At 22.2% G+C, this 27193-nt stretch overlaps 6 protein-coding genes across 6 annotated transcripts; 5 read left to right on the top strand and 1 right to left on the bottom strand. All coding sequences in view use genetic code 6, as the record gives it.

Annotated features, from left to right (window-relative positions):
- Positions 1 to 541: 541 nt before the first annotated feature.
- On the top strand, positions 542 to 2314 carry TTHERM_00670930 (RING-variant domain protein; the record flags this gene model as incomplete). Its single annotated transcript, XM_001026414.3, has 1 exon — positions 542 to 2314. A coding segment is annotated over one exon (1773 nt), but the record flags the coding sequence as incomplete, so codon positions are not given.
- Positions 2315 to 2861: 547 nt separating this feature from the next.
- On the top strand, positions 2862 to 4784 carry TTHERM_00670929 (DNA double-strand break repair rad50 ATPase, putative; the record flags this gene model as incomplete). The annotated part of the gene is made up of 3 exons (XM_001471001.2): positions 2862 to 3618; positions 3683 to 4254; positions 4308 to 4784. 3 exons carry the CDS (start codon positions 2862 to 2864, stop codon positions 4782 to 4784), a joined length of 1806 nt encoding a protein of 601 aa, XP_001471051.2.
- A 1729-nt stretch (positions 4785 to 6513) lies between these two features.
- On the top strand, positions 6514 to 13431 carry TTHERM_00670920 (hypothetical protein; the record flags this gene model as incomplete). Its single annotated transcript, XM_001026413.3, has 17 exons — positions 6514 to 6523; positions 6581 to 6632; positions 6712 to 6908; positions 6992 to 7045; positions 7126 to 7233; positions 7282 to 7673; positions 7730 to 7810; positions 7884 to 7922; positions 7970 to 8317; positions 8550 to 11197; positions 11534 to 11700; positions 11755 to 11914; positions 11968 to 12182; positions 12243 to 12359; positions 12632 to 12853; positions 12903 to 13020; positions 13290 to 13431. The coding sequence occupies 17 exons, from the start codon at positions 6514 to 6516 to the stop codon at positions 13429 to 13431; spliced, it is 5070 nt and encodes a 1689-aa protein (XP_001026413.3).
- A 1183-nt stretch (positions 13432 to 14614) lies between these two features.
- On the top strand, positions 14615 to 14836 carry TTHERM_000670919 (transmembrane protein, putative; the record flags this gene model as incomplete). Its single annotated transcript, XM_012800671.1, has 1 exon — positions 14615 to 14836. The coding sequence occupies one exon, from the start codon at positions 14615 to 14617 to the stop codon at positions 14834 to 14836; it is 222 nt and encodes a 73-aa protein (XP_012656125.1).
- Positions 14837 to 15976: 1140 nt separating this feature from the next.
- On the top strand, positions 15977 to 17416 carry TTHERM_00670910 (tetratricopeptide repeat protein; the record flags this gene model as incomplete). The annotated part of the gene is made up of 1 exon (XM_001026412.2): positions 15977 to 17416. The coding sequence occupies exon 1, from the start codon at positions 16013 to 16015 to the stop codon at positions 17414 to 17416; it is 1404 nt and encodes a 467-aa protein (XP_001026412.2). The 5' UTR covers positions 15977 to 16012.
- A 2794-nt stretch (positions 17417 to 20210) lies between these two features.
- Positions 20211 to 21714, bottom strand: TTHERM_00670900 (protein kinase; the record flags this gene model as incomplete). The annotated part of the gene is made up of 2 exons (XM_001026411.3): positions 20211 to 20445; positions 21008 to 21714. 2 exons carry the CDS (start codon positions 21712 to 21714, stop codon positions 20211 to 20213), a joined length of 942 nt encoding a protein of 313 aa, XP_001026411.2.
- Positions 21715 to 27193: the final 5479 nt, after the last annotated feature.

The raw sequence follows: 27193 nt of genomic DNA, 5'->3' as shown, positions 1-27193 counted from the left end.
CCCAACCCCAACCCCAACCCCAACCCCAACCCCAACCCCAACCCCAACCCCAACCCCAACCCCAACCCCAACCCCAACCCCAACCCCAACCCCAACCCCAACCCCAACCCCAACCCCAACCCCAACCCCAACCCCAACCCCAACCCCAACCCCAACCCCAACCCCAACCCCAACCCCAACCCCAACCCCAACCCCAACCCCAACCCCAACCCCAACCCCAACCCCAACCCCAACCCCAACCCCAGAAAAAATATTATTTTAATTTGATTAATTGATGAAAAGTTTTAATAAGTTTAATTTTTAATGAATTTCTTTTCTTCTTAAACTTTTATTTAAAGTTTTAGCAGCAGTGGTATAAAAATATGTTTGATAAGCTAGTAATAGCTGCTTTTAAATATTAACGGAAATATTATTCTGTAATGGATAAATATTAATTTAAGCAAAATTTACTTATTAAAAATATTTGATTGATTATTATTAATTAATTATTTAGATCAATAATTTAAATATGTAATATTGATTATTTTTTAATAATTAATTTTATCAAGTGTAAATTGAGAATCAGGTAATGAATAACATTGAAATCGATGAAAATGAAGAAACTAAGGAACAAATTGAAATTTAGTAAAATCCTAATAGTATGATACACTATGCTTAGCAATTAGGAAATTTAGATGAAACAAATTAAATATCTTAGATTTAGTAAAACAATTAAAATGAAATTTCATTTAATGGATTTAAGATATATTATAATGATCCCTCTGAGGTGATAAATATTCTTGAATAGAGGAAATAAGCCCAAGAATAACAATTAAATAGCTAACATTAAAATGATGCTTCTTAAAATAAAATTATCGAAAGAATCTGTAAAGTGTGCTTTGAAGGAGAATCTGTTGTGTAAGAAAAAGGAGAACTTATTTATCCATGTCTTTGTTCAGGATCATGCTAATATATTCATGAGCAATGCTTAAAAACTTGGATTGTTTCTAGGGGTTAAAATATTTTTTTAGCTAAGTGTGAAATATGCAATTATAAATATCAGATAAAATGCGAATAGAAAAAGAAGTTAAACTTGAGATATTCATTGAAATAAAATCAAACTGGGGCAATAATTACTATTATATTCACTACATTTTTTGTTATTTCATTTGGGATGTTAATTTTATTTATTATAGACATAGCTTTGACAATAGCTTCTTCAAATCAAGCTATTATCAACTATGATGAAACTCTAAAATTTGTTGCTTTATTTATTATATTTGTTTTTGCTTCAGGTTTCTTTATTGGTATGATTCAGTCCTTCAAAGAAAATTGCTTATTTGAGCATGTGGTCAAGTGGTAGATATTTAATTATGATAAAAATTAGTTGAACGAAGAAAATTAAAATTAAGATGATAAAAATTAAACTGAAAATAATATATAAAATTAGTTAAACCTCATTGGGGAAAATCTGCCTTAGCAGATATAGGTTTCATAATAAAATAATTTTGATAATTCAGTTTATCACAGATAAGAAACATACTCTAATTTACATAACCAGCATAATGGTCCTGTAGCAAATTAAAATACCTCTTATTAATAAAATGATAATTTTTATCAATAATAACAACAACCATAAAACATTGACAGTGATTAGGTTTCTTAATGGATTAATTATCTAAGATCAAAGTAAATAACACCAGCTGCTTTCAGAGAAAACTCTCAGAATGATATAGCTGGTGATTTAAATAGTGCAGAGAGGTTAAAAATGTTAGAATTATTTGGCTATTAATAGGCTAATAAATAACAATAGAATGATAATATTTTTATTCGTGATGATAAAGTAAATGATGAAGAATCTAAACCACGACAAATATCTTTAAATAGTAAATTATAACAAATATAAAACTAAAATGAAATAATCTAAGAGAAATAATTTTAAGAGAGTAACTTTTTACCTTAAAAGAAATCTATAGATATACTTTCTTTACAAAAATAACAATATTTTGATTTTAATAAAACTTAATAAAATTAAAATTGTTTGGATTTTCATGACTAAAGTATTTTTTAAAAAAAGTGTAAATCAACTCATGTTATTTCTATTAACAAAATAAATAATAATATTAATTACAGAGATATAAATAATAGAAGTTAGCTAAGTTATTAGTAAGATGAAAATAATACTAAAGCTAAAACTCATTTTTAATTTCTTTAGAGTGGTAACTATAGTTAATCTATTGATTATCTAAGAGCTTAAGTTATTCCTCCATAATTTTTAACAGACCAAAAAAAGCCTAATTAGTATATAGATGTTATTTTATAATGTAACGAATGAAACAAATCCAATTCATACCAAAAAAATAAGAAAAAAATCATCTTGTTTTATTGGTTTTATTAATATTTCAACTGAAAAAAAAAAAATAAATTAAAAAAAATTAAAAAAAAAAAATGTAAATTATTAACTTATAACAAAATATGCAATCAAATAATACATATTATCTAAAATAAATTAAAATAATTATATAATATTAAATTTTTTTTTATACTGAAAATAAATATGCTTATTTTGTTGACAAATTTCAAAAAATTCAAAACCAATAAGATTTTAGAATAAGGCATAAATTAAATTATTGTACTTATTTATTTATTTATTTATTTTATTAGTGTTAAATTAAAGATAATTTAATTTTTTTAAAAATAAAAAAATAATTTTCAGTTTGTGTTTGTTTCAATTAGTATTTACTGATTAATTAAAAAAATTTTTAAATATCAAATTTTTAAAATATAATTGATTGTTTTAGAGATCTGGTTTTTGCAAATTATGCTAAAACACAAATTCAATACTTATTATTAATATTAATTAATAATTGTATTTGTTTCATATGAAAAGCATAAAAGCTTCTTTCAAAGAATAAGAGCAAGATTCTTTGCAATTCTTAGAAAAACTTACAAAATTTAAGAAAGCATCTTAGGAAATAAAAAAAAAAAATTAACTTGCTGCTCATAAGCTAGAATGGTAAAAAGATATGCTTAAGATGAATAAATTAGAAAAATCGCTAACAAATGACATTGGTTACACTTGCATATAAATAGATAAATTAATAGGGCCTTTGAAGCTAATGGAATAGTTTGAAGAAGAGAAAGAGGATCATAATAAAAACTTTTTTAGCTTAAATGAAAAGTTAATCTCTCAGCGTGATAATTTGTAGCTAAATATTTGGTATTAAGTGAGAAATTTTAGAGATATTGTGTAAAAAATAAAATCAAATAAATAAATAGATTTCAAAACTCTACATGAACTTTACTAAGATATAAAGAAGTTTTTACTTTAAAGTAAAGAAATTGTTAATTAGGATTATGAAATATTAAAAACAAATAAATAAATGCAAATGGAAAATTATAGATTAGATTAAGAAGCAATTTTAGATGATATTGTTGGAGATAAACAATAAGAATTTTTATTATAAAATGATGATGCATTATCTGTTACAAGCACGTCTAAACCGAAATTGTAATTGCTCTTAGAAAATGATAATAGTGAGTAGGATGAAGACGAAATTATCAATTATTTGAAAGTTTTTTAAGGAGATGGTGAAGTAGTTATTGAAGAAAAAAAATTGCTTGTTTAATATAAAAAAGGTAAAATAAGCTTGGAATACTATTTTTAATATATAAATATATATGTTTAATTTTTAATAAATAGCTCTTAGGTTAATGAATGAAAGATATGATTTAGAAATTTAAAAACTTGAAGAAGAGTATGAAAATAAAGGGAGAACAGAACCACCAGAGTTTTTTAGGTTGAATGAAAATTTAGAAGAGTTTAAGCATATATATAAGTGTTATAATATGAAAGGCAAGGAAAGAGATTTTTACATGGAAAGACTATCGTTGCACTTTCCAAAAGTTAAAAAATTGGTGTTAGAAGTTATGGATAGTATTTTATAAAATAGTGAGTATAAGCAATAGAAGCTAGATTCCTTATACAGAAATTACCTCTCAGAAAGGAGAGAACTTAAGAGAAAGGCAGAATAACAAATTTAAGACATGCTAGCACAAAAAATTGAAGAAAATAGAAGAAATGCAGAAAAACTGTAAACTCAAATTGAATAAGCAAGAATTTAAGAAGAGTTAGAGTAAAAGAGAATGCTTTTTAATCATAAAAAGCAGTAAAAGTTAGAAATATAAAAATAGCTAGAAGAAGAAAGGTAGTTAGAAGAAAAGAAGAAGAAAGAAATTTATGATTAGAGATGCAAGGAATCTAAACAAAAAGCTGTAAATTATTTTCGATGGTTTTTATTTATTTATTTTTGTGATGATAAAAAAAGTTGGAATATGAAAATTAGAAGAAAATAAAGGAAGAGAAATAAAGATATATTGAAGAAGAAAAACGTAAATAGTAACTTTAAGAGTAAAAAGAGATAGTTCTTAAAAATAAAGATAAAGTACAAGTTAGATAGGATTATGAACTTGAAAAAATATAAATGAAAGCATACTAAAAGGAGCTTATAGAGAAATAAAAATAGTTAAATGAAGAGAGAATAGAGTAGGCTATTGAAAATTATTAATTTCGTCCAAAAGTTGAGGCAGATTTTAACAGACTTAAGAAACCAACCAAAGCACTGGTTATTAAACAGTAAACCTAATTAGATAAAGCTGATAAAGTTGAGCTCACTAAAGTCCATGGTTATAGTGTTAATCAGCTAATGAAAGATATGAGATATAGACTTAGTTCTGCACTTGCGGATGCAGGTCTAGCTCATACTAATTATGCTAGAGATGTTATGAAATATCTTTATAATTGATTAAAAAAACTATTATTGAATTAAAAATTCAAGCAATAATTAATATTTAATAAAATGTATTTTCAATTTTATTAATTTATTTTAAAGAGAGATTTAGCTATATATTATTCATTCATTCATTCATTCATTATTTTATTTTAATTTAGTTTATCTTCATCTTCTTTTTAGCAATTTAATATTTCTTCTTTCAAATAAATTTTAAATAAACCTTAGCATAATTCAATTGGGCTAATTCTTAGAACCTCTTTTTCTAGTTCAGCAAAATTTTCTCTACTTTAGAAATAACTTTAATTGTGACAATAACTCACTGAATCAAAACTTTCTTGGTGTAAAAAAGCTATTTTTATCTCATCATAATTCTAAGATTTCAGTTTTAATTCATTCTAATATAATTTTTCTTGAATTTAGATGGGTAATTATTAGAAATCAAATTATTTCTGAGATGGCTTTTCCAATAAATAAGTATTTTTCATGAAACTTAATTAATAAATTTATTTTTTCTTCTTAAATTATTAATTATTATTATTATAATAACTATTCCTCCTTAGTTTTTATTTATTAATAGTGAGTATTTATTAAAGCGATTATATATAGGGATATCTAATTGGTAATCAATACATTTTTCATAAAAAATTTATTTACAATTAAAACCTATAATAATATTTATCCTAAAGTAACCAAACAAGTTAGAATTTTTACCTTACAATTTATATGGCTAAATAAATAAATTTTTATTTGGATAATAAAAACCTATCCATTTATACCTAGAAATTTTTATTTGTATTTGAAAAAATAACATTTTAAATATTTTTAGATTTCTTTTTTATAATTTTGTTGGTAATTTATCATATTAAATAATCTGTGCTTCTCTTGTTAAATGAACAATAAATTTTTCAAAAGTTAAAAAAAACATTTTTTGAAATTTACTTTTTTTTTTCTTCAAATTTCTTCAATTTGCTTATTTTTATATTATAAATAATTGATGCCTAATTAAATTTCTAATGAAACTTGAAAAAAATAACTGAGTCAGATTTTTCAATCTTGATTATAAAAAAAAAAATATTTGATTAAACTTTTATTTTTTTATATTTAAATCAGAGGTTGAAACAAGCTCATTTTTATTTTAATTACTGAAAATATTCCTTTCTCTTTCTTAATTTACATTGCATGCCTAAATATTAAATCAAAAAATATTTTTAATTAAATTTTAAAAATTAAAAAGAATAAAAAATGAATAATAACAGTTAGAAAATATTTTTAAGTAAATGCAATTTGAATTACTATTTAACAAGAATAATACTTTTATTTATGATTCTATAGAATAAGTTTTTGTTTATGCAGAACAGTAAATAAGTAATAATTTATATGTCAGTCCAAAAAAAAAGGTTATTTGCTAGGCAGTAATTAATTTAAATCATACACCTTTAAATAAATTCTATTTTTACATAAAAACGTACCCTTTTTAAAGGTAACCTTATTGGATTTTGTTTCGATTTTTATTTTTTGTTAAAAGTTAATTAAAAATTTTGTTGTTTTTAATTTAAATTAAGTAAGAGATATTAGATAAAAAGTTTAAAATCTAGTATAGAGTTGTTAAGAATGTTAAATCTTGAATTTTGATTCCTTCTCTAAAATTTTTAGAATTAAAAAACTGTAAATTTTAATTTGAAAGAAATATTTACTTGATTATTTATTCAAATTTATTAATTTTAATTAAGAGGATACAAATATGACTACAAGTAGAATTAAGACATTTTAAAAAATTAATTTAATTCTATTTTTAGTATTTTATATAGGAACTTTACCACAACAAGAGTGCTTAGAGTAGAAAATAAAATCTCAAAACAGGTATTTTAGAGAAGATTTAAATATATTTTTTTAAATAAATTTTGTTTGTTGCTTGCTTAATAATTGTATTAACTTTTAGGATATTTTATCACATTTAACCTGATGAAAATTAAGTAAATGAGGACAAATAAAAAGAAAAAATAAAAAGGAACTTCTCTTATTAGCCTTCTATGTCAGATGAAGGTGAGGAGAAAAGAGCTAAGAATAAATCCATAAGGAAAAAATAATAATTTAGAAATGTTAATTGCGGATAAGACTTTGCAGTTGTTTTAGATAGTAATTAATTTACTATTTTTAAATAATATAAAAATACAGGATATATTTAAATTTATATAATTTATTGTAATTTATTGAATAAGAAAATGGATAGGCATGGAGTTTTGGAGCTGGAATTGATGGATAATTAGGAATAAGTAAAAAATATTTATTATTAACCATTTCTATTCATCTAACACAAAAAAGTTTAAATGGTTTTTTTAATATTCAATAATAGACGAAAAAATAAGAATTTAATTAAAGTTAAAAGCTGTAAATTAACTAAAATCAAAAGTTAATTTCTAAGATGTGAGTTGTGGATAGAAGAATGTACTTGCAGTTGATGGTAAATTTTAATGAAATACATCATATTAAAAAAAATTTTTTTTATTAGAAAATGGCAAATTATACTGTTGGGGAAATATCTCTTAATACAAATGTGGAATTAGTGTTAAATAAAATCAAGAAGAATAACTATTTCCATTAAGCATAACTGATGAAGTGTTAATAAAAGCTAAACTTGCTCATAAAAAAAGATAATCAAGAATATTTTCTTAAATGTCATTTTAATCAGCATTAATATCATCCCAACAAAAATAATTGCTAAATGATTTATTATATGATTACCCTAAAGTATCTTTAGTTTCAGCAGGTACGAATTTTTCGTTTTGTGGAGTTTTAGACAATAAGCACATAGTTTGTTTTGGTCTGAATTAAAATAATAAAATGGGAATAGGCTAGAAGGAAAAGGAGATAATTGAACCTTAGATAATGCCATTTTTTAATGTAATAAAAATTTTTGTTTTTTTCTAATAATTTATGAATTAAAAAGACTATAAAAGTTGAAGGTATATCTTGTAGCAAAGATCACTGTGCTGCTTGGGATAATTAAGGCTAGGTTTATACTTGGGGAGATCCTCAATGTATTTTATTTTAATATTTTCATTAGTTTTTAAACTCTTTTTAGATGGAAAATTAGGTCATCCTTATTAATAGGCATTGATGAGACAAGAAATACAGAAAACACCAAAGAAAGTAAAATAAATTATAATCTAATAATTTATGAACAGAATTTTAAATAGGTTGAACAATTAAAAGAAGAATTTATTATTTAAGTTTGTTGCACATTTAAAGAGACAGTTGCTTTGACTAGAGATGGATACTTATATACTTGGGGTATAGGAAATGCTTCTGATAAATTTGTAGACTAAACTGGAAAAAAGCCAAAATCATAAAATTCAGAAGAATATAGGCCCATTTTATTTGATATCAAGATTTAAAATTAAGATGTTAATTTCATTAAGATTTCTGGAAAATACTCTCATTGTGCAGCTATAGATAAGTTTGGACGACTCTTTACTTGGGGAGATAATTCTTAAGAATGTTTAGGTCATCCTGATCTAAGAAAAACTTTAAAACAAGATGAATTTGTAAAAATTTTTAATTAATTCAAATAATTTAAAAACAAACTAAAACAACAACGACATAGTTAAATTTTATTATAAGCATTTGGAAAAATTATTTATGTCAAATAAGTATTTTTATTATTAAGTGCTATTTTAATTAGAAGAATTAACAAATTAATTATTATTTTTAAATAAATAAAAATTTTACATGAAATTATTCTTGAAATATTAAAAATATTTCTTTTATATAAAATAGTATATTTTTGATGTTTAAGAACCTAAATTGGTTGAATAATTTCTAAATTACTTTATCCTAGATGTTGACTGTGGACTTAACTTTACAACAGTTGTTTGTGCTTCAAAAAAATAATTTAAACTTACTGAATCAAAATACTATTAAAGATACATAAAGTTTGTTTAATCAGAATTAAAAGGTTAAATAGATTTAATTAGGTAGTACACTAAAAGAAAAGCTACTATATATAATAGTTTAGAAAGGAAAGGCTCCTAGAGCTCAAGAAATAGATCTAGTGTTTTTAGTCCGAAAATTTAATAAAATCCAGAAACTCCTAAATCATAGTTGGCAAAATATAATTCTAGTTAATAAAAGTTTAATTTTTAAGACGAATAAATATAAATATCAAATAAATCACCAAAAGGATTTTAAGCTAATAGTGATTCATAAAATTATATAGCTTCTATTAATAAATTAAATGAACCTATCAACTAAACAAGCAACTTAAATTTTTAAAATGCAATAAAAAATTATGAAAGTTAGCAAGCCTCTTAACAAGAGGCTAATTTTTCTTTATATTCCTTATAACCATAATAAGATGTAGCATCTTCAACATCAATATAGAATCGTATAGATATCAATTAAAATACTTAAACTGTAAGCAATAAGTCAAACAACTAAAAAAATCATTATTATTTTGGAAGCAAAAATAAAATTAATCTTGATAAAAACAACATTTATTCTAGTTAGAATATTCATAGCTTAACATCAAGACACAAAAAATTAATTGATCTGTAAATTAATAAATCAGCTCATGATATGAAATAATAACCTTAAAAAGATTATTTCAGCACAGATAAGAAAACTAAATTTGGCTTGATGATGCAATAAATAGAGGAAACTAAAACTGTTGAGACAACATAAAAATAATCATAAAATTAAACTAAAATCGGAACCTAAAATGACATTGGTGAAAAATATACATAACAATCAATAACTATGAAAAGTCAAGATTTAAAAGACTATAGTAAACATAAAACTATCTAGAAGAATGTTCTTTAATTCTCAATTGATTCGAAAGATTAAGACATATCAACTGCTAGAAAAACTTCTTTCAATTTGAATGACACAGGATAGTTAGAGTAATTCGTTATAAAAAAAACTGAAGAAAATAACTTGCCTAATTCCTAAAGATCAATAAACAAGTCTTTTGAATAAACCATGAAATAGTTTTATGAGTAAAATTAAAGTGAATAAAAATAAAATGAATAAGTTTTAGAAAAAATTAATAATCAAAATCTTAACTAGCAAAATAAATCTTAAATTAAGTAAATGTATTAAATTAATAAAAATAGAATATCATCATTCTACTCAACGAGAAGCTTTGCTGAAAAAAAAGAAGAATAAGAATAATCAGAAGTTTTAGAATATTTGAGCAGGTGTTAATGGAAAACAGATTAAGAAAGAGAAAAGTTAATTAAAAAGTTTAAAGAGATTTAACACTAACAAAAACTAAAAGAAGAACTTTAAAATTAGAGTAGGTAATATAAAAAGAACTTGATATCAAACATCAGTCAGGAAATTCAAATAAATGAGATAGATGAAGATTAGGGATTCCTTGCTTCGTATAACTTTGATAAGATTTCAGATTTAATAATCTAAAAAGAATAAAAAGATCCAAATTACTTTCCTTTAAATAAATGTGATACAATTTCGTCTATACTTAGTTAACAAAATAAAAATTCTTTAGAATATCTTTCTTTTAAAAAGCTTTAGGAAAATTAGATTTCAATTGAATCTTAAAGAAAATTTAAAAAGTTATTTTAGAAAATTAGCTAATAATATGTTGAAGATTCTGAGCTATCTCAATAGTTATAAAAAGAAGCAGAGTTATGTTCTAATGACAAAGAAAAATTGCGTTAGATCTTATTAAAGAAAGAGTATTTAGATATAATAGAAAAAAATTAAGAGCAAGAGCACATGATATATCTATTGAGCGATCCTATTAATTCTAATTAAAATAAAACTCAGAACAACAAATTTTATTCCTAAACTACAAGGAACGCTAAAGATTCTCAGAAAAAATTTTCTTTTGAATAAATAACCAAATTAAGATCAATAACGAAGCAAGAATAAACAGAAGTAGATCAAGATCAATTTTAATATGAAATTTATAAGCAAAATTAATATTTTAAAAAAGAGTGTATGATAAAATTCCCTGATTATTGCTCATAGCTGAAAAATATTAAATAAATTTAAAAAAACGGAGAAAAAACTATAAAAATTCACAAAGATATAGATAAAATATTGCATGAAATGAGCTTAAAAAAGAAACCCATATTGTCAAAAGAGCAAAAGCTATAAAAACTATAAGAAAACTCTCTAGTCCTTAAAGAAAAAACTTTGAAAGCAATACTAACAAGCGAAGATTTATTGAGACAAAAGATAAGCAAATACTAAGAATAATTAGATAAAAGAAGAAAAAGTTTTATAGAAATTCTTTAATAAAAATAAGAACTGAATAAGTATTTACAGACAAAAAAGAAAAATTTAATTACTTTATTAACAGCAGAATAAATTTTAAAGTTGTTTGGTGATTTAAAATATCATGCATTAGAAAGGAAAAAAAATATGTTTAGAAAAAATTTATGTGCAACATAAATTCAGAGGTACTTTAGAAATTACATCTTGAATAAAAAAACTATTGCAAAAATGAGCTATAAAGTTAAATTGTTTTTTTAAAGAGTCATCTTAAGATTTGTCACCAAAAGAAATAGTAAAAAAAAGAGAGAAGCTTGCTCAATAATTTGTAGGCATTTTCTAGTATAAAAAATATAGAAAATCACAAAACTAAGGATCGCTTTCATGTTAAATCAAATAAAAAAGTTAATTCAAACTTATTTTAAAACAAAAACCTTAAATTCAAAAAAAAAATCTAAATTAAAAAAATCTTTAATTTAATTAAAACTAATTGCCAATTTTAACTTACTAATTTTTATAAATAGCATTTAAAAATTTATTTTGTGGTGTCAACATTAGCAACTATCTTAAATTAGAATTTACTCTGATAAATGGGATCACTATATGACTTCTACCTTTAAATTATAAGATAACGAAATTACCAGGATGATCAAGTCACAATTTAAATTTGGTGGACAGTAATCATTTGAAGGTAAAAATATATTTGTGCATATATTTTTATTCATTTTGTAAATATAATCAAAAGTAAGCAAGATTAGTGCAGAGGAAACACAATTAAATGCTTAACGATCTTCTATTTTGCCAGCAAGCTCTTTTGACTTCAAATAATTTAAATAAAATAAGTCTATTTAAAAGCTTTTAAATATAGGAATTAATGAAGCAAAATAATTTACTCAAAATAATTTGTAAATAATTTTTAGAAATATATTCAAGTTTATTAATTTTTTATTATAAAAAGGAAAATAATACCTAATATTATGTCCATCACTAATGATTACAGTAATTAAATGTATATAGATCCTGATTAGTTAAAAAGTGCAAATGATTAAACAAATACTTAGACTCAAAAGCATATTCTAAAAGGAAATAGATCGAATACATCATTTACTTAGCAGTTTGCTTAAAGTTTAGTTTAATCTCAGAGCGAAATACTTCTTCCTTTTACAGTTCACAGTACTTATTATTATTTATTCAAAAACTTTATCATTTAAAAATAATTTGTTTTCACTATAGGGGATCTTTTTATATTGCCTCCTAACTTTAAAATAAAATATGGCAGCGAAGAAATACATTAGAGGATTAACTAAAAAGCAGTTAAATTGGAATTAGACCTTAAAATCAAACTTATTAGTAAATTTTAACTTATTTTAAATAAAAAATCTTAACTTATTTTTAATTTTTTATAAACATTTATTTTTAAAATTATTTATTAAAAATAATTTTTAATTTAATAAGATAAAAATGTTTTTTAGAGTTTGACTCAAATATTTTTTTAAGTGTTTAGAGTTTGATTCAAATATTTTTATAAGAGTTAAGAGCTTGATTCAAATATTTTTAAATATAAAATATTTCAATTAATAAAGAAAAAATTTTAATATATATTTAAAAAATAAATTTAATAGAATAACACATAAAAAAGTAAACGAAAGAATTCTATGATAAACTTAAAGTGTATAAAGCAAATCTAGAGTAGTTTGTGCTGTAGAATAAAAAGATCGTTAATTTGTAAAGAACTGAGTTAATGATTAAAACTAATAAAGAGCAATTAAGTAAATTACAAAAGAGAGAGGAAGTGTAGTACACACAAAGAATTTAAAGACTAAGAATGAAAAGACCTATGACAAGTAAGATAAATTTTATTAATTTATACCATTAAAATATAAATACAAAAAGGGGATAAAGAGTTATTTATTAAAGACCACTTGCCTTTTGGTTCAATAGTATCTCAGATTGCTGCAAATATGTCTGAAGCACCAACCAGACCTAAGCTCAAATATTCTTTAACAAACAAGTATTTATTATTTATTTTATTTGATTGAATTATTGTTATCATTTTTATAGAAATAAAAAATTTTTTTTATTTATTAACTCAATATATTTTTTCTTATTATATTTTATGAATATTTTTTATTCTCTATATAAATTTATATTGTTATTCTTTGTTCTTTAAATATATATTTTATTTTTAATATGAAGCTTTTTTTGGTAGAAATTTTTTTATTTTAAAAGTATGATTGATTATTTATTTATTTATAGCTAATTTTTATTTTATTAATAAAGACAATTTGAAGAATATTTTAAAAGCTATTATAGCGAATTTGTTAAGAAGTATAACTAATTATGCCTAGATGAAAGAATTAAATCCCATTAAAATAATAATATTAATAATAATAATAGAAATAAATCTAATAAAGAGTTATGATTAGTAACTGCTTTTTTTCAAAGATAAAAGTTTTTTGATTTGTGAAGTTAAATTTTAGATAATCCTAATTTTATTATAAATGAGTTAAATTTTTAAGATACACTCTCTTATTCTTTAAAAATCTTATATCATCAATGATAGTTGAGACTAAATCATTAATTGATATTAAGATCTTCAGCTATCTTTAAATTATTCTTGTCCTGAAATAAAAACTAAGTGGCATTATTAGATAGCCCTAAGAGATTCAAAGAATATTTGCCAACATTCCATATTTCTCTTCAGTCATTTATTAATTTTATTAAAAACTTTTAGAGAGAATGAATCTTAATTTTACTCATTTTATTTTTTTGTTTTCTTTGTGAATTATGCTTATTAAAATTGTTTGTATATTTTTTTATAAAGATAGAGTTTATTTGTTTTGCGCAAATTATTAATTTATTTTTCAATCTTAGAATCCGTTAAAATTTATGAATAAATTTATTTACATAAATTAGTTAAGAAAGAAATAATAAAAAAAAGTTATAAATAAATTAATTAAAATCAAGCATTTTTTATGAATTTATTTAAGTAAAAGATAGTAAAATTAATTATCATTGTTAATTTTAAATAAAGAAAAACAACCTAATAAACACTTATTGATTATTAATCTTTATAATATTTTTATTTTTTAAATTCTAACTTACATATATTTAAGCATTTATTAAAATTATTATTTTCATTAAATTTATATTTTAAAATAACTTTTTATTATAATCAAGTAAACTATTTTATTTTTATCAATTTAAAAAAAAATATTTTTTTTATTTTAGAATAGAATTTATTTGTTTTCTAAGCTTTTGCTTTTTAGGTCAGATTTTTTACTGATGCTAAGAAGAAGGAATATTTTAAGATATCAATTAAAATAAATAGATTGTAATATTTTTTTGATTTCGTTTTCTATCTGTTGTGAATATTTTTGATTTTAAATTTTTTTAATTTATGAAAATTTCATAAACATTTTTAATTAAAAAGATAGCGAGACTAGATTTCTTTAAGTTGTTAAGAAACAAGTATTGATGAAAGTTTTTTAATCCAGATATATTAAGCATTTACCTATCAAGGCATTCTTTCCAAATAAAATCGCATACTTAAAGGGGTACCTAACGGTACTTAGAATGCCTAGGGAAAAGTTTTTAATCCAAAAATGAACTGCTGCGAAACTCAGTTCATTGTGCTTAATCCTAAATCATCATCAATTCCTAACAAAAGCTGCTTATCTGCTGTAAACTTACATGAAATTCAATACAAAAAAATCATATTGGATAGCAGTAAAATCTAGTTTAAAACCTTTTACATGAGACCGTCATATCTCATAGTGGTGCTCGCCCACGGATTGCAATGTTTGATTGCTGCGATCAATTAATGATCAGTCCGACTTAATTAAAAGTCATTCAATCTTATTCCCTTAAAAAAAAATATTTAGGAAAAATCGAATTGAAGAGACTCACTATATGTATAAAATTAAAAATCATTATAAAAAGAAAAAAGAGAAATTTTAAAAAGCTAAGTCTTATGTAAGAAAGAGTTGAGATATGTCAGTCAAGAGAATGAAAAAAAAGAAGAAGAAAAATTAAAAAGAATAAAAAGCAAATATAAAAAAAATAGATTTGAAATAAAAAATAAAAAAATAAAATAAAGCAAAGAAACTTATTAAATACTTAAAAACAAAGTAAACCAAACAAAAAAATAAAAAAAATCAACAGAATATGCAAAAATTAATTAAAATTTAAATGATAAAAGCAAAAAATGTAAAAAAATAAATAATTTCTACCAAAAAAAATTTTTTTAATGATTTATTACTTATATTCATTATCAAATGATATTATATATTTTATTAAAATTATTATTTCATATATTTCTATTATTTAAGATAGATTATACAGATTTTTTTATGATTTTAACAAACAAATTTTATTTGACAAAATTATTTAGAAAAATAATTGAATTTTATAAAAATAATTAATGTACTTTATATCAATAAATAAATTCAGAATGTAAATAAAATAAAAAAATTCTAATTTGTTTTTCTTTTATTGTTTTTAAAATTTTGGTAAAAAAATCATTTTATTTAAAAAATAAAAATGAATTAATGAATCTGGCTTGTGAAGATGCATTTATTTATTTTAATTTAATTCATAAGCCATTTATATCAATTAAATTAAAATTTTAAAAGCAAACTACAATTAATTAACTGATTTATGAAATACAAATTGCATATATAATTAAAAAAATTTTTTTTTTAAATAAAAATTAAAATTTTTTGTTTTTCTAATATAATTTTTTATTATTTTAGAAAATTATTAAGTTTTCAGATTATTAAATTTAAATAATTTTGGTAGCATTAAAGAAATTTAAGATACAAAATTTATTGAGCTTGTTTATTTTAAATATTATAATTAAGATTTCATTATTTGAAAGAGCAAAGAAAGACAGACAGTATTTTATTTACTAAGAGTCGTTTAAAAATATACAACTTTTTTATAATTTTATGAGTATTGACTGAATCTAAAAGACAGCATTCACTAAAACTAAACAAAAATTAATGAATTAATAATTAATAATTAATAATTATTATAATTATTTATTAGATACTATTTAGAACTATTAAAAAGAAGAAAGATAGCAAGCAGTAATAAGTTTATATTAATTAAATAAATCAATTTAAATATAACGCTAATACATGAGTAATAATAATATGAACTAAGAAAAAGAAAGAATTAAAGAGTTAGAAAAAAAGGCTGATGAGCTGCAGTAGTAGTAGAAATTAGGAGATACTCTTAATGTTTTGGAAGAGGTATTAAACATGAAAAGGGAAGTTTACGGAGAAGACAGCGAGTAGTATTAAAAAACGAGTGAAAAGTTGTGTGAAATTTGTAATATTATTGCCATGATTTGTCTAAATAAAGATAAAAACGACTCTTGCTATGATTTTTTAAAGAAAGCAGAAATTTTATGTCAAGGATCTGCCCTTTATAAAGCAATTACTTATAATAATATGGCATAATACTGTAAAAAAACAAATAAAATCAAGGCAGGTATAATATATTTGCAAAAAGCTCAAGAAATTTAGTTAAAATAAGGTAATCCTGTTCTACTTGCAGATACACATTTAAATCTATGTGCTCTACTCTCAAATGTGGATAGACACAATGAAGCTCTAGAACACATTTTAATTGCAATTGTGTTACTTTAAGACGAATATAATAGTTACCTGCTTAAAAAAGTATAAGCAAATAATTAAAGTTAAGAAGGTTAAGAAAGCAAATAAGAATTAAGCGATGATTTATTTACTAAGTTATCTATTGCATATCATAATATGGGTGTAGAGTTTGAATTCTTAAAAAGATACGAAGAATCTTTATAGACTTATGAAAAAGCAGTCAATTTTGCTAAGACAAATTTAGGGCCTGAACATGAGCTTTGCAAACAATTTACATAAGTTTTTTAATCTGCTTAGCAATCAATAGCTGATATAAAACATAAAGAAATCAATAGAAAAAAACCATCCAATTTGAAGCTATCCTAATTAAATACAGCATATAATACATCTTAGGAAAACTACTATCCTACAACAACAACAGCAACAAAAAAATAAAATACATCAAGACAAGGAACATCAAATGTATTTTCATAAACATCTAAAGCTGGTTCATAAACCCACTATGGTTTTGGGAGTTAGAATATGAAAAATAAAAGATAAGATAGTTAAACTGAATTTTTAAACAATAAGATGAAAAATAATCAAGCAACAACTTTACCTCAAATAAACTAACCCAAATAACCTTAAAAATAAGAGCACTCTTAACATGAAAATAAATAAGCTTACTCCCAACATTAAAGCATGAATTCAATAAAGAATGAAAGCATAAACCAAAATCAAAATAATTAAGAAAAAAAGGAAGAAGAAATAATTAATACCAATAGTTAAAATTAGGAAGTTAAGTGAAGCTAGTTGTTGTATGTCTGCGTTAGTTGCTTAGTTAGTTAGCTAAGCACTCATTTTTATAAAACAAAAAAAAATTTACATTTATATTTATTTATAATTTATATTTATCTTTCATTTACTATATAAATAAATTATTGTATTTCTTTCAAATTTGTTTGATACTCTCTATTCATTCTTAATTCATTCATTCATTTTTCAATTTTATATTAATACCTTCAAATTTATCCTCCTAAAAAGTTTTAAAAAAAACAAAAAAATTTAATTGATTATCAAAACTTTCATAAAAAATCTATCAATTAATATTATCATTTACCTCATTTTTCTATCTATCTATCTCTTTATCTCTCTATTGAACTTAAAATGGTTAAGCTATTTATTTTAATTAATAAGAGTTCAAAAATGTAAGATCTTTTGCTACTTTTAAATTAGTCACAAAATATTTGTATTGATTTAAAAACACTTGAAATAGTCTTATGTCTAATAAATAATAGAATTAGTAAATTTATATTTTTTGTAATAGCATAATTTAAAGATAATGCAATTATGCAAATGATATTACCCATTAAATGTTAATATAAATTAATCTAAATTGTATTATATTAAGTTATTTAATCTTAAGTTAATTAATTTAATTTTAAGTATTTTATTTTAAATATTGTTTGATAGTTATTTCAATTTATAATGCTTAAATATTTTTTTATCAATTTTTTTGAGTTTAAGACTCATTTGTATAAAATATTTTTGAAAAATATTCTTTTTAATCAGAGTTTAAAATCTAAAAAAATTTTTTTTTAGTTAATGCTGATTGATTTTAAATAAACTAAAATTACTAAAAATAGGAAAAATAAATAGAGAAAATATTTTTTAAGATCAATAAAAAAATTCATCAGTAATTTTGGTAAATAGCAGAACTAGCCTAAGCACTTCATTTTTAAAATTTGTTAAAGATTATAGTAAGTTTAAATAATTATTAATTAAGGTATATTTTGATTAAAAATTAAAATTAAAATTATAATTTTAATGTTTAGGTAATCAGTCTAAATAATTAATAAAAAATTACAAATATTGGATTTAAAATATTTTAAAGAGACTTTTATACTTTATTTTGGAAAGTTACTTGGTTTTAAATTAATTCTTAGAAAAAATAAAAAAATAAACATTTTTAATTAAATTAATCATGTTTAATAAATTAAAACTTATTTAGCAGCTTATATAATTTTAATTCAATATATTTTAAAGAAAAATCAAACATTTAAATCATCAAATAACAAAAATAATCAGGTTTTTTAGTTGACATTTAAAAATTAAATAAAGTTTATTTAAAAAATAATAAATTAACATTCATTTGATAAATAGTTATGTATTATTATGATGGTACTGACTGTATTTACTTGTAAAGACTGAAAGAATTTGAAAACTTATTTAAAAAAATAACAAAGAAGAAATGAATAAATTCATATAAAATTTTTTTTACCATTTGAAAAATAAAATATATAAAAAAATGTGTTGGACATTACGTATAAAAAGAATGAATTTGAATAATACACATTACACAATATTACATTATTACAATTTTACTTTTTTTTTTACAAAGAAAAAAATGTTTGACTCAATTTTTTTTTCATTATAAAAATTAAGATTAAATTCAAAATTGACCATGACAAGCAGCTGATAGATAGATAGATAAAAGCTGAAATTGAAAAATTATAAATACAATTTTTAAAGAATAATTAATGAAAGAATCTAGAGAACATCAAAGACTATTCTTCTGTTTTTTATATTAGATTGCAGTCTTTATTATTCTCTCATCTTTCTTAGTGGATGTTGTGTGGGGTGCTAACTAAAATGAACGGTAATAATTATAGATCGTCATTTGGTTTAATAAAATAATCTTTATTATGACGTACCTTTTACTAAAAGAAGCTTCTTTATTATAAATTTTCTTTTTGAAATATGACCTGATTTGAATTAGTATTTATTTAATCATTCAAAAATTATGTATGTATGTGTGAATGCTTGATTGTTATTAAAACAATGGTCATAAAGAAAAATATATGAAAGAGCTTGATGTTAGTAAAGATTACCTTTTATTTATTTATTTGTTTACCTTTTACCATTATTTACCAATAAATTACCTGATTACTCTTTACCATTTTTTGTTACTAAATTATTCATATAAATGTTGAAGTGCAAAATGGTTATGCAGCTTCAATATAGGATAGTAAAACTCAATACCTTAATTGAGAACTTACTGCTTTAAAATGAATTACTACCATTATTCACACTTGATTGAAAATTGTTAATTATTTATTTGTTTTATGTAAGTTTTTTCTAGAGTTTAATTGATCTATCTTTAACTGCTACTTAATTAACAACTTAGATGAGTCTCTATATACAATTGAAAGACTTAATTTGTTTTATTTATGTAAGGAAGAAGAGTTTTCGTTGTTATATCATATTAGAATTATCAGATTATGTGTATTATTTATTATAAGTAATTTTTATAGCATCGTCCAAAGATAGCTTGAAGAAGAAAGTAGATAGTGATTTTATTAGTTTTATATATGTTGGAAGTTAGTTAGGAAGTCAATAGTCAGTCATTTATTAAATCTTTATTATTTTTTCAGTAATAATTTAAGGAGTTGTTGTTGTTATTATTATTATTTATTTAATTTAAACAGGCAGGGTTCGCCATTCAATAATTTACAATAAATTAAGTTTTTATTTCTAAATAGAAAAGAGTGTAAGTGAGTGAGTGAATGAGTGAATAAGTAAATCAATATTTTCAAAATGTTCAATTTTTAGCAAAAGCAGCTTGACGTAATTTCATGGATTAAACAAGTTCTTCTTGAGAGCAAATTTCACCGTGCATCCAAGGGTGACATTTAATTTCTTCAAGAGTTATTCTCTTTTATGGATTAGGTTCAAGAAGTTTGTTCATTAAATCAATGAAGCTACTTTCGCACTTGATATGGGTCTTTTTTTCCAAAATAGTCCAGTATTTAGCATACTTCTTTTCAATAAGTAATCTAATGTTATTATAATAATCTAATGGTTAATATAGGCTAATTCATTATGAATAAAGGAGAAAAAATAATAATTTTTTAAAACAGCCTTTAAAAGAAAATTTATTTGTATTGTTAATCAGTAAATGTATGGAAGAGTTTTCATAAATTTAATTAATATTGCTTTAGAAACAAATTTAAATTATTAAATTTTATTTCCAATCAGCTGGAAAAACAAAGCTAAATTTAGATTTGCTTTTTAATATTAATTCAAGCATGTTGCGAAATTACAAAAATGTATTCAGCGCACATAAAAATTCTAATAGCAGTAACTGGCTTTCTATATTTAGATTATTTTGAAGAAGAGCGTATTTAAAAATGCTAAAATAACTCCAAATAAAACGTCATTTTTTAAAGTTTAAAATGAGTTCAATATTTTAGATTTTAATTTTGAAGCATTTTCATTGATAATGGCAGTTTTAAAATTGCTTGAAGGAGGTAGATAGATAGATAAATAGATACATTTAGAAATATACTAATATCCTACCTACCAAGCTTAATAAAATAATGAATAATTTATGTATACCTATAGAAAGGATCTGAGATATGGGCTATTCTTTGATAAGGTGGGAATCCATGAATAAGACTGAATAAGATTACACCAAAGGCAAAGATATCAACTTGTTCTCCAAGATATCTTTGCTTGTTAATGAGTTCAGGAGCCATGTAAGTTTCAGTTCCTACGCTTTCATAAAGCCAGTGGCTTTCATCAGAACTAGCATCGGAACATTCAGTTGAAGAAGTATTAAGGCTCATTTCTTCAGAGCTGACTTATTTAGAGAGGGTATTTTAAGAAGAGGCAGAGTTGAGGAAGCTTGAAAGACCAAAATCACCAACCTTAAGTTAGAAATTTTCATCCAAAAAGAGATTTTCAAGTTTTAAATCTCTGTGACATATATTTTATTGGTGGATATAATCAAGCACGTTAATTAATTAAATCATATAATAGCGGGCTAATTCAGGCTCGAAAGGTTTGCTTAATGCATAATCGAAGATATCACCGCTGGAGGCAAATTCAAAAGCGATGTTATCAGATGTGTGGGAAACCATGGAAATAATGTTAGGGTGGTCCAATTCGCAAAGAATGGAGACTTCTTAGTCATGGATTTATTTACCGATTTCAGATTTAAATTACTTGACAGCAAGCTTTTATCCCTGATTATTTTAGTAAAGAAAAACATCAGAAGTTTTACCAGTGCCAAGTTGTTTTAGTTTTTTCATGTTTTCAATCATTTTCGCGTGTGCTTTAGTGTTCACGGAGGATAGAAGATTTTAAGGATTCCTGAGAAAATGCTCAGTGTTGTGTATTTGTGAAGGAGATTTAACAGTTTCAAAGTATTTTTGACTGTGCTCTTAACAATTGTATGATCAATTGTTAGTTAGTTAGTTACCAAATGAAAAAGAATGTGAAATTATTTATTTAATTTGATCAATTAATAATTATATTTTATTATGATTTTCCCCTTTTTAATTAAATTTGAATACTCACTTTTTTTTTCTTTCTAATCAGTCACCTAAATAGAAGAGAAGAGGATTAATTGTTTGGCGTTTTAAGGTGAATTTTACCTTCCCTTTTAATTAGTTTTTAATATTTTCTTTCTCTCACTTTTGTTTTTTCTATTAGATTTACCCTGCCCCCTAATTAGCTATTTATTTTAATTTATAAATTTCATAAGAAATTCAAAGACGTATTTATATTTTTCAATTGCACCACTTAATAGTTTCTATCGTAATGTATCTCTCAAACTAAGTACTTGCATATTAAATTCGTATATCATTCTTCTCTTTATCGTAATTTCATATGATTTTAACCATTCTCGCTATTTTCTTTTTTTCTTTGTCTCCAACTTCATTATCTATTTGAATATCTATTAAAAAATAAGAGTTCACATTTTTCACTTCTCAGACCTTTATTGTTTTGGATAAATTAAATAAATTCTCCTCCCATTATTTAGCTCGTATTTTTTAAAAAATTCACTTATTAAGAAAATACAAAAGAAGATATTTTGAATATATGATGATTTACGATAGATGATTTTAAATGGGATAAATAGAGGCAATCAGGTTCTAAAAAATATATTCGAACGTTGAATGGAGATTAATACTCATAGAAAAATTAGATATTTCCTAATAGTTACAATATTGAGTAGTTCTTCTTTACGAAGTAAAATTTCTAATTAGTTAATTAAGCCACCCTAACAAAAAGACCAAAACAAGCTTTTTAAATTTTAATACGATTTATTTGATATAAGACGGCACCTTACGTAAGTTACTTGTTGTACCAAAAGAAATTAATAAAATTACATTAAAATACAAAAAATCATTCACTTAACAATTTTTAAATTCAAAAAATTGAAAGATGATATTTTTATAACAAAATCACATTGTTTATTTTAAAAAATGATGGGAAAAGTGATTTAACATGATTCAGATCTAATTTTAGTCAAAAATATTTGTCTAATAATATTTGAGAGCAGTAACTTTTGCTAGATTAAAAATAAAAATCTAGGAAATTTAATTTAAGTAATCGAGATAATAGCTTACGTTTGTTAGGATTTTAGTAAATTTACTAAATGCTTTAAGAAACACAATAATTATGACAGTTAAAAAAGTTAAATCAAGAAAAGACCAGTTTAGAAAAATAATCTCCAAATTTCAAACTTTGATGAGGATTTTTTTACTGAGAGAAAACCAATAAAATTTGACTGAAAGCGAATAAATGAAAAGAAAAATACTCAAAACTAATTTAAAAAAGCAAATAAATACTAATTACTTTTCAAAGAAAATTTTTTTACTAAATATAGGGGCTTTTAGCTAAATCAAAATTTCTGGTTTTAAAATTGATAAAATTGAATGTGTCATATTAAGCAGATGTAAATGTGTTCACATATTAAATTGTTATGAACAAAGTCAATTCTCCTATATTTAGAAATCCTGTAAAATGTTTAAACCAAGTTTTTTATGCTAAAAGCAATGTAAAGTTTTAGAATTGAGTCAATCTTACACATTAATTACATTTTAATGGATTAGATTAAAAATTCATTCATTAATGTTTTCTATTGCTTGGTTCCATTTATAGATTTTTAATTTAAGAAGCTTGTTTAATTTTTAATCACTCTTTTCTATTTTAAAATTGAATAAAAATCCATATATTTTTTTTACTACTAAATCTAATAATCCACCTATATAGAATCCATTTAACAATATCAATGAATGCATTTATTTATTTAATTAATTAAAAGATATTTCTTCTTTTATTTTGATTCGCTGCTGATTATGCATCTATTCCTTGTTATTTGTACTATTTTTATGCTTAGAATTCTAGTATTGGGTTTCGCTGAATTAAAAAAGCTGATCACAAAACAGCTCATTTTGAAAGCATGTAATGAAAGAAAAGTATTTAATCAGGTTTAATTTTGCGCAACGATCTTCTTTAATTACGCATTTATAGTATTAACATGATTGATTGATAGATAGATAGAGAATAAAAATTAAAATAAAATTTGATATTGGAATAAATATTCAATAATTTTATATGCTTATTACGCAAATGCAAATTTATAGATACAAAAAATTTGAATGAAAGGAACTTATTTACATTTGAAAATAGATAGATAATACATCATTGATATATTATAATAATTCTCCACAAATAAATGCCCACAAAGATAGAGTCTGCATGCGGAAACTGAACATATGTTTAAAACGAGCTCTACTCGTTAGAATTTCGTATGGAGTTTTTTATTATGATTTATTGTTCATTCCAAGATAGAGGGGGAAGTTTTCATTACTTCATTACATATTGAATGTATAGTATTATTTATTTATATATCAATGTAAATCACAATAAAAATATAAAATGCACAATTTTATGATAAAGCAAGCTTATTATTGATTTTTAATAGCACCAATTTGTTAAAATATTATTAATAATTATTCAAATTGAAGAATTGATAAAATGGTTTGCTTACTCTAAATTTGGTAATCAAATTTATCATAATTTAATATAAGTAATTTTAATCCTTGACTTATACCTGAATATTCAGCTGTAGATTACTTAGGTATAAAAATAAAAAGACAAAAAGTTTAAAGGTATGCTAATAGTGTTTAATGTTACATGTAATATCTCATCAAATAATTTAGAACTAGTTGTTAACATGTATTTTTGAATACTATATTCTTTATTAGCACACATTCTTTCATATGTGATTCACAAATGATTAATATTATCAAAGCCATCTGTCTATTCCTCTAATTAAATCCTTTATTGATTATAAATTACATATGTTAATCCATTATTATAAAATTATAGAGCAATAAGTATTCAAATGAATATTTGAAGAAATAAAAATTAAAAATATGCAAATATCTATTCAAAAATCTAAAACATTTTAGTGAAAAGATTTTTAATTTTCAAATAAACACTGGAGTTTGTATTGTAATTTGATTACATTTGACAATTATTGAAATTTCAAATTACAAAACAGCAATAATTATAATAAAGAGAAAAATTTATTTGTCTCAAAAAATTTATAAATATTTAGATAAAAGTTTGATACAGCAATAGACATATCTTGAAGATATTAATTTTTTCAAAGTATCTTGGAATCGAAGAGTTATAAGAATACAAATTTTAGTAAAGGTAATATTTTTTTATCACTTTTAAATATTATATTTAAAAATAATAGTGTCTTGCTATAAATTATAATAGGACTTTTTTGCTTATTTACTAATAGATTTCTTTTTTAAATAAAACGAATATTCTCTTCCTTTCTCTATTCCAATTCTACAAATTTAAAAACTGCGAACGGGTAAGTTTTAAATTAACTTAATATATATATTGGTGTAGACAAATATATAATGAATTTCATTGCAATTTTCAATAAAATATGTATTCAATTTTAGCAATCTCTGACATTTTTCAAAAAAAAAATGCTAAAAACCCATTCAATCTATTATAATCAACCAACTTCTGTATTGCTTTTTAATATATTAATGAAATTTAAATTTTAATTCTTTATATGACAACAATACATTTTGCATTTATTTGTTGATATTCAAACTTTTCTCTATCTTATATATTCAATTAATTTCTCTCTAAAAAATCGCTCCGGAGGGAGAATCGAACTCCTGTGCCTTTCGACACCCACGGGTTTGAAGCCCGTCCTGGACACCAGTCCAACTCACCAAAGCAAATATTTTACGCAAATTTCATAATATATATTTAAAAGTTTTTAAAAATACATAGACTTTTTTTTTGGATTTAAAAATTTCAAAATGATTAAATTAACTTAAACACTTAAAAAAAAGTATACTATTATTTTTTAATACAAATGCATTAAAAAATTCAACAGTGTAAAACATAACATTTTTGTTACTTACTTTAAAATGTAAAATTTTGAAGCTGTGTGGTGAATTTTTAAATAATTTTTTAAAAATAAGAGTATTAAGTTTTATAAAAAGTAAACTTTATTTTCTTAATTTTAAATAAATTTTAATGGCACTTACACTCTCTTGAAGATGTTTTTAAAATAATATGGATTTTTGTTTGAAATACAGTAAAAATAATTCTATACTAAGTCTAACCAATTTTTAAATATAAAAAAGTAAGTTGATGTCTCAGTTAAGTATTATTATTTCGTTTCATATTCTAATATTGTGTAATTATAATTATAATACTATACACTATCATATAATAAAGTATAATTGAATCCTATATACCCTAAGTTAACTAGATTAAAAATTCTATCCAGGTAATTTATTTACCTAGGGGAGATCATTATGGTTTTCTATGAATTAACATTTAAAAATAGTATTTAGCTTGTGAAAATCAAAAAAAGTTAAGCCATATCTTTTATAGAAAGTGAGTAATTTTATTTTCTAAATTTAGTGATATCTTCTTAGTAAATTAAATTATGAGCTATTAATTTTAGAAGTTAACCCAGAATAGTTAATATTTATTCACACAAATTAAAAAGTGGTTCTAAAGGTTATAAATTTTAGTATTTACAATGCTATTTCATTTCTAGTAATTAAGTAGTGCTCAAATCCAATTCATATTGAAATATATTATATAAAAATATGAATTAAGTTTTACTAAATTGTTATTATGATAAATGCGCTTATATTTCAATCCAATAATTTGTGGTTAAAATGATAAATAAATTTAGTATTAAAATTTCTTAAATTAATCACAGCTCAAGTCGCTAAAAATAAAACTTTATTAAATGTTTTTTGAATTAAGGTTTTTTATCCGACCCTATCAAATTGAATTTAAGAGAATAAATTATAAAATTTTAACATTAAAATGAATTAATTTTTTAATTATTTGCAATTAATCCATTATTTTCCTTCTATCATTTCAAATTTTAACATTAATTTGACATAAAAATTCTAACGATATTATTCACATCTATTTAAATATAATTAACGATTCTTTTTTGTCATAAATAATTGTCTAATTTAATTGCTTAAATTTTATTTAAAAATAAAATAATTAAACATTTAAAATATCAATTTTTATTATTAGGATAAAGTATATAAATTCTCATACTAACATCATTTTTATTAATTATAATTTATCATTTTTAATCAAGTATTTAAATTAAAATATAAAAAAATATTTATATTTATATCACTGCATAATCTGTCTTAATAACCCAATCAAAGTTAATACTAAATTTTTGAATTAATTAAAATATTATTTATTATT

This window comes from Tetrahymena thermophila (assembly GCF_000189635.1).
Source record: "Tetrahymena thermophila SB210 genomic scaffold scf_8254028, whole genome shotgun sequence".
NCBI lineage: Eukaryota > Ciliophora > Oligohymenophorea > Hymenostomatida > Tetrahymenidae > Tetrahymena > Tetrahymena thermophila.
Note: the sequence above shows the minus strand (reverse complement) of the source record. Positions and strands in the feature narration are given on the sequence as shown.